The sequence below is a fragment of the Chenopodium album genome, chromosome 2 (assembly GCF_948465745.1).
Source record: "Chenopodium album chromosome 2, dcCheAlbu1.1, whole genome shotgun sequence".
Classification (NCBI taxonomy): Eukaryota; Viridiplantae; Streptophyta; class Magnoliopsida; order Caryophyllales; family Amaranthaceae; genus Chenopodium; species Chenopodium album.
Window position 1 is genome coordinate 59,777,472 of NC_137835.1, and position 7,173 is coordinate 59,784,644.

A 7,173-nucleotide genomic window follows, 5' to 3' on the forward strand; every position below is an offset into this window, starting at 1 on the left:
CGGAAAAATCCAATTGATTCTATTTCAAGTAAATATAATCCTTTAGGATTAAATTTCAATTTCCAAATGACGGGTTTTAATGGTTTAATTCTTGTCAAATTGGATCAATCACACGCAATTTCACCAGTTCGAATTAAAATTCAACCTTTGATAGACACAGTCGCACAAGTCACACAACACAATATACATGTATCTTCGTCCCTCCCTCCCTCAGTCCCTCCAAGCAAAATACAAATACAGTCCTACACTCGTACAGTGGTACCCTGGTAATGTATATTGATACACAAAAAGTGGACATAATTAATTACCAAGAACATGGAAGAATATCAAATAATAACAAAAATTAATTACACACCATTAGTACAACTTCTTTAAAAAAAATTTCCCCTAAATTCCCTCCCACTCAATCCATCCATATTCCATTCCTCCCTAAAAAAAGCAACACTACTCTCCCCACCTTTCCCTTCTCTTTTCTTTTTCTCTCTCCAGAACTTGCAAATTACCATCATTCATGGCTGCAATTTCATCAGACCACACAATTGCAGACCATCTCAAATGCCGTAAACCCAGAAATCATCATTCATCAGATCCAAATAACCCTCAAATGCCTTCAATTATCCAATCTACTCGCTGTAAATCCTCCATTTCTTCCCTATTACTCTCTACCTTTTCAACTAACCATGAAACCTCGAAATTCACCCCCAAAACACGAAGTTTACGGGGTTTCGGGTGCGCGGCGAGGCCCGAGGTTACCGTCCCCGGTGTTATAAGGTCCTCGGCTGATTGGGAAACCAGCCGACAGAATAAGAGTGACAACAAGAACAACAACAATAACAATTGCAATAATAATAATAATAGTAAGAAAAAGAAGAAGAAAAATGGTAAGAAGAAGAATGTTCAACAATTGCAAGGTGCTTTAATGGAAGACCCAATTGGCGTTCAAGATTTATGGTGTGGGGATGCTTCTGCTGCTGCTTCTGTTGATTGTGTTAGACCTCTTTCTACCAATTTCAACCGTGGTAAAATTGATCTTGATAAATTGCAACATAGAGAGGTTATTATTTTCTTTTCTTGGGTTTTTCTTGCTGTAGATTGATTCTAAATTTTGATAGATTTTGGGTCTTGGGTTTCTATTTTTAAGCATCAATTTTTGTTATTTTTTTTTAAAAAAAAAATTAAATGTTTTGGTGAATTTTAATTGAATTTAGTGATTTTCCTATAATATTTTTAAAACCCAGAAATTTGAGCCGATATTCGTGGAAGATGATGACATAATGTAGCCGGGTTAAAATAAAGTTCCTTCCTTTATCTCGAATAAATTCTTACCCTTTGGACCGCAATTTCTCGAAACAGAAAGGAATTTTAGAGACGGATGATATAAAATTTTAAAGTAGAGGAATTCAACATTAACTATGCGAAGTAATAATGTGGAGAATTTGTTAAGATTTACGAGTACTAAATTAAATTTAAAACCTTTTTGTGTGTAATAAGGGTTTGTTCATATTTACTTATTTTCAGTTCAGCTCAGCTCCAATCAGTTCAGTTCAGCTCCAATCAGTTCAGTTCAGCTCTTAATTTCCCTCTCTCATAAAATATTCATTTCAGCTTAGTTCAGTTCAGTTCCAATTCAGTTCAATTCAGTTCAGCTCAGCTCCAATCAGTTCAGTTCAGCTCAGTAAATATGAACAGGCACTAATTTGTTGGATTAGATGAAATTATGGACATAAATTGTTAAATATATGATTTTTGAATCGAACTTTATACCTTAAGATTGGTGCTGCTTTTTGTCTGGGAAGGCGGAAGGCATATTTTTATGCAGTAGATCATTTTTTTATCCTTTGTTTGATTTCAATAATGCTAAGATAGTATGTAGTTTTTCCATCAATTGTTGCGATTATAATAACATGGAGTATATAGATTGGATGGCCTAACTTAAGTCTTCTTATATTTGTCTTAACTGAATAACTGATTAGATTAATTGGTTTGATACAACGATACACATAAAATGGTGTTAATTTAGTAATTAATGATACAATCACACGTCGGTTGAGTTTTGGGTATTCTGGAATTAATGATACTGAAGAGAGTTTTGGCCTAATTTATACGAGTACATTTATTAAATTTTATTGCTAGTTGTTCGCTTGAGTTGTATTACTGTCTTTTGGTTTGATTTCTATCCGTTTGCCAGTATCATTTGACTATGTTTGAATACAATCTGTCGTTAATTCGTTGTATATTTGTCTACTTGCAGAGAGCCTCCTATTCTAGACAAAGAGTGAATGCTGAGCAATTCGCTGCTCCGGGCCTGGATTCTGCCTTTGATATTCCCCCTTTTGGGCCGGATGTTTTTGAAGCCCGTTACTATCATCATTTGCGTAATCGATCCCCGGAGGGGCTAGCTGAGGTTTGTTTATATGGTGCTTATATGACTTTAGTTATCAAATCTACTCGTGGCGAATACCTCTGGTTGCATTGTAGGTTAACCTTTATGAAAGGCAAAACTTTGCTTAGCAATTTAGTAATAGATTTTGAAAGTGCCAATTCATTTGTTTGTCAAGTGACTTTTACTTGATGATGTTTTAGGCTTTTAGGTATGATTTGTCCCCTAAACCAGAAATATAATTTCATGTGCGGCGTCTATTTCATTATTACATTAGTGTCCGGTTTTTTATATGGCATTTATTCATGAAAAATTATATATTTCAGATTAATCTATATTAGGTGTAAAGTAATGATCCACCCAGATCTGCCTTGTTGTTTAAACATAAAACTATAGGGCGTCCCAGTTATCATTGTTGACCCCATTCCTACAGTCCTCTTCACAGGATTTGTTTGGTACAACTAGAAAATATTAGCCTAATATTAATTTTAACCATATGTATTTTTTTTGGTATATTATATGGTATAAATGTTATAATCCTGCTGAAGTACTTTCTAAGATAAAATATAGAAATCTAGTTTTAGCGACACTCACTTGATAAGAAACAATAATAACAGAAAATTTCAACTTTCTTTAAATGTGACCAATTATCTTATAACAAAGTCCATAGTTGAGAAAGCACACAAAGTTTAAATTGAAAGGATTTTTATCATATGCTTATCACCAAGTATTTAGCCAATTGTTTATGTTTAAGCCCAAGAAGAAAGAGTGGTTTTCTGTAAAAAAAAACAGCATTTTTTATACTTTTTGCTTTATAAAAATTGAGAAGATTTGACCATAAAAATCAAACATATCCTCTGATTTATAAATGGGATGTCAAAAGATTTAAAGTTTAAATTTGCCAATTCTAATTGCTGATATTAGTGCATAAAAGCAGGTAAAGTGGACTTGACTTTTCCCTTGTTCTCAACCTTGAAAACCACATCTTTATCATAATGCCCTTAATTCTTTATTTCTCTAAAGATTCTGTTTTGCTTGGGAAAACTATTAATTACATTCAGTAGCTTGCTCGTGAATTTATGTTGCTACTTTAGACCCTCATTCGAGGGATTTAATAATGATTTGTTAGGCAAGTTTTGATTATATCCTCATGTGGTTGGATGTTTATAGTGTCACAGAATCATTCCTCTACTTATAGGAGTATATTCTAATAACCTATATTGAGAGTTTGACTTTTGTGGGTAGCTACCTGAAAAGTAAACAATAATGTGTGAAAAAAATGAGAAAGTTATGGATGCATTATGGCCATTATCTATGCTTAGGTTCTAGCTTAAAACGAGGACAGTTTATTAAAAACAAAAATAAAATTACAAAGTGTTCTATTTGTGTAATATCTGTTAACCCCTAGAAGAAAGGAAAAAAGAGAAAATAAAAAATAAAAAAAAAAGAAAAAAGCAAGTGACTAAAAAATTTGAAAAATAAAATAAAAAGCAGCATGGATTCTGATAGATTTTTATTTTATTTTATTTCCTGCTTCACATAAGTAGTCCCCATGGCTGTGATCTATATTTCCTAAAAGATTGAATGGAGCTCTTTATTTATTTGAATTTATTTTGAGACAGTTGAAGATATTATTGAAGTAGCAAAACCAACACATTTAAAATGGAGTAAGGAACCTTGAATTCCTGTTTTATTGACTTGATTAAACAAATTCTGATATTTTATGATTATTTGGTGTAAAGAATGTCGTCCCAGATGCCCCATCCTTTGTTTTTCTTTCTCTCTCTTGAATCATGATGGTCGTGAAATAATATAGACTAAATGAGTCAGCTACATTGCATTGGCCCAGAAAATTTATAAAGTTGTTGGGTGTTTTGTTATTTGAAGAAAACCCTCAAAATTTCAAGCTACTCTTCACAACACCATTTTATTAGAACACTTTGGTCACAATCATCTTTGTTCTCATTCCAACTTGATGAAGTGATTGCTAGATGGGCATTTAGAACTATGCTTTGTTGATATGGATTTTGGAGATGTGCTATGATAAATAGCTTGCTGTAAACTTATTCTGGACCCTGGCTTTAGTTACAAAATAATTTAGAAAGAGATTGATAAAACATAAGATCTACTTTAGTGTTCCTAAGGAAGAAAAAAATAGTATATTAAATATATGGAGAAGTTGGGTTGGTGATCTTCATCTTGTATTTCTGTAATTCATTGGCTTTGGAAGATTTCATATCAAATAATATTTGAGTTGTACTTTGAATGGGAAATGCCTGATGTCATAGAATGATCTTAGTGGTTTTATTTTTTTTTTTATATATTTTATATTTTATATTTTTTTTTTTATAATAATTAATTTAATGCAAGTAGTATTCAACCTGAAGTCTACTGTGGTTACTCTTTTTCTGACCACCTATGATTTTTCTGTACTGAGTACTGACTGCTGAATTCTCCCATTGTTTTTGTGCTACTTGTTAGTAATTGAAATTGAAGTAAATTATGTTTCAAAATATCATGTTGAATAAATGTGACATCTTACCAAACATATGGGTATGCTGTGTACACAGATCTTAATGTTGCAAAATGGTCTGTTGACGGGCAGAAGATCAGGTAGTGCTGATAGATATCGGGATTTGAGACTAGATGTTGATAATATGACATATGAAGTATGACTATCTTTTCTCATTCCCTTGTGATCTTGTCATTGCTTTTCAATTTAATTAACATATAGGCACGAGTGTGGTTTCAGTTTTGCTTATATGTTGCTACCTATCTTTCTGATGGTCCAAACAGGAATTGCTTGAACTTGGTGATAGAATCGGGCATGTGAGTACTGGATTGGGAGATGATCAGATTGGTAGATGTCTTAGGAAAACCAAGCTCTCTATCCTAAATGAACTTCCATCACAATCCCACATATCAGCAGACATAGAAGGAAAATGCAGCATTTGTCAGGTCAGTTTGAAGTTGCCACTACATAATGTTAATATCTGACAATCCGTTCATGTCATTAAGTTAAAATTACTGAAAACAATAACAAACCCTAAATACGATAGTAACATGAAATTAAAGTTGTAAGTTGTATTTGCTGTCAATTATGCAGGAAGAGTACGAAGTGGAAGAAGAGGTGGGGAAACTGGAATGTGGACATGCTTATCACTTGCATTGCATAAAGCAATGGCTTGTGAGGAAAAATGCTTGCCCTGTTTGTAAAGCTGAAGCATCTTCTCTTTAGGATTCCGAGTTGGTTATATTATGTGATTATTGATATTTTCCCATTTGTATAGATTTAAATTCAACGGCCATTGCATAGTAGGATAGTGTGTTTATTGTTGTGTTGTGAGTTTGTTGGCTGTTCAGAAGCTTGGTTTCCTACTTCAACCGATTGGGAAACATTATCAAATGGGTTTTTTTTTTCCTCTTATATTTGTCTTCCCTGCTGAGAGATTCATGAGCTGCATTAGAGAGTTTTGTTTTGTGTTATTTGATCCATAAATTTGCTGATTTGGTCCATATTTATACCTTTGTAATTCTGTTCGATTTCATTTTGGGTACTGGAGGTTAAAATTGCATTTGCTGAGCTGGTATGATATTTGGAGTGAATTATTAACAGTGTTGGATTGAATTTCCCAACCCGAGCTAAAAAGTAATGACTAGTATGAACTGATGTTTAATGATAAGCAAATCGACAATAGAAGAGTCGAAGTTGACTAGCCATTTGAACGCGACTGATTTGAACTTAATTTATTCAAATTGAATACAATTAAGTAATTAACCTAACCCGCTGAAAAAAAAAAAAAAAAAGGATTAACCTGTATTTTTTTTAAAATTTTTATTTTTTAATTTTTACTAGTAAGGACAAGAGATTCTATTGAACCAACATCTCCATTGGTCAATCAATTTAGCTATATAGGTCAACGCTTAAGAGTAGACGGGGAGGGTAAAAAAATCCTCAACTCCGTGGCAAATATAGGCAATGGGGCTTAAACTTGTAATTTCAAAGCCATAGTATAAATTTTCCACCACCTCCACCAAGAACGCTTGGTTGGTTATCTACCTAATTTATTTGCCACATCTAATTATCAATAGTTTATTTCTTTCAAAAAAAAAAAAAAAAAAAAAAAAAAAATCAATAGTTTATCCATTGTCCACGACCATCTACGGTGAGTCGGTGATTACGATGTCAAGAAAGTTAATACTGTAGCTATCATTCATGTTTCCATGAACTTAAATAATTGAACAACCAATGAAATATTATGTTACTAGCTTCAATACCATGCAACGCATGGATTTGACAAAACTTTATACGAAGTAATAAACTAGTTTAGGTCCCATGTTATGTACAGTAATTTTCGGTGTTATTATCAATTTACAAATATTCTAATCAATGTTAAAAATTGTCAAAAATTAGTGTGAATTAAATTACCGAAATATTTGCTAAAGTGAACCGTAGTCATGAAAAAACCGATTAACTTATTTGGCATAATTTTTTGTTTTCAATAAAACAAAAAACCAAAAACAGGAAACAAGAAAAGATGTTTCTAGTTTTTTGTCATTAGTTTTCAAAATTAGCATGATTTTAATAAATTTGACTAATTTTTTTATTCATTATATGACATATATCATAAGATTTTGAAAATAAAAAAACCAAAAAAAGAAAATCACAATAATGCCAAACAAACCCTTATATGTGCTTTAAAGTTAAGCACTTAAGTATATGATTATTTTATGTATTTCGGTGTGGTATTGTTAAAGTGATAATTTTCTTGTTAATTAAATGTAAAATTTTA

The 7,173-nt window shown here is 32.2% G+C and overlaps 1 protein-coding gene across 1 annotated transcript; it reads left to right on the forward strand.

The window, feature by feature from the left end:
- Positions 1-401: 401 nt before the first annotated feature.
- LOC145599059 (uncharacterized) lies at positions 402-5,931 on the forward strand. The gene is made up of 5 exons (XM_081655475.1): positions 402-1,054; positions 2,252-2,404; positions 4,951-5,049; positions 5,177-5,338; positions 5,487-5,931. Exons 1-5 carry the CDS (start codon positions 512-514, stop codon positions 5,616-5,618), a joined length of 1,089 nt encoding a protein of 362 aa, XP_081511601.1. The 5' UTR covers positions 402-511; the 3' UTR covers positions 5,619-5,931.
- The last annotated feature ends 1,242 nt before the right edge of the window (positions 5,932-7,173 follow it).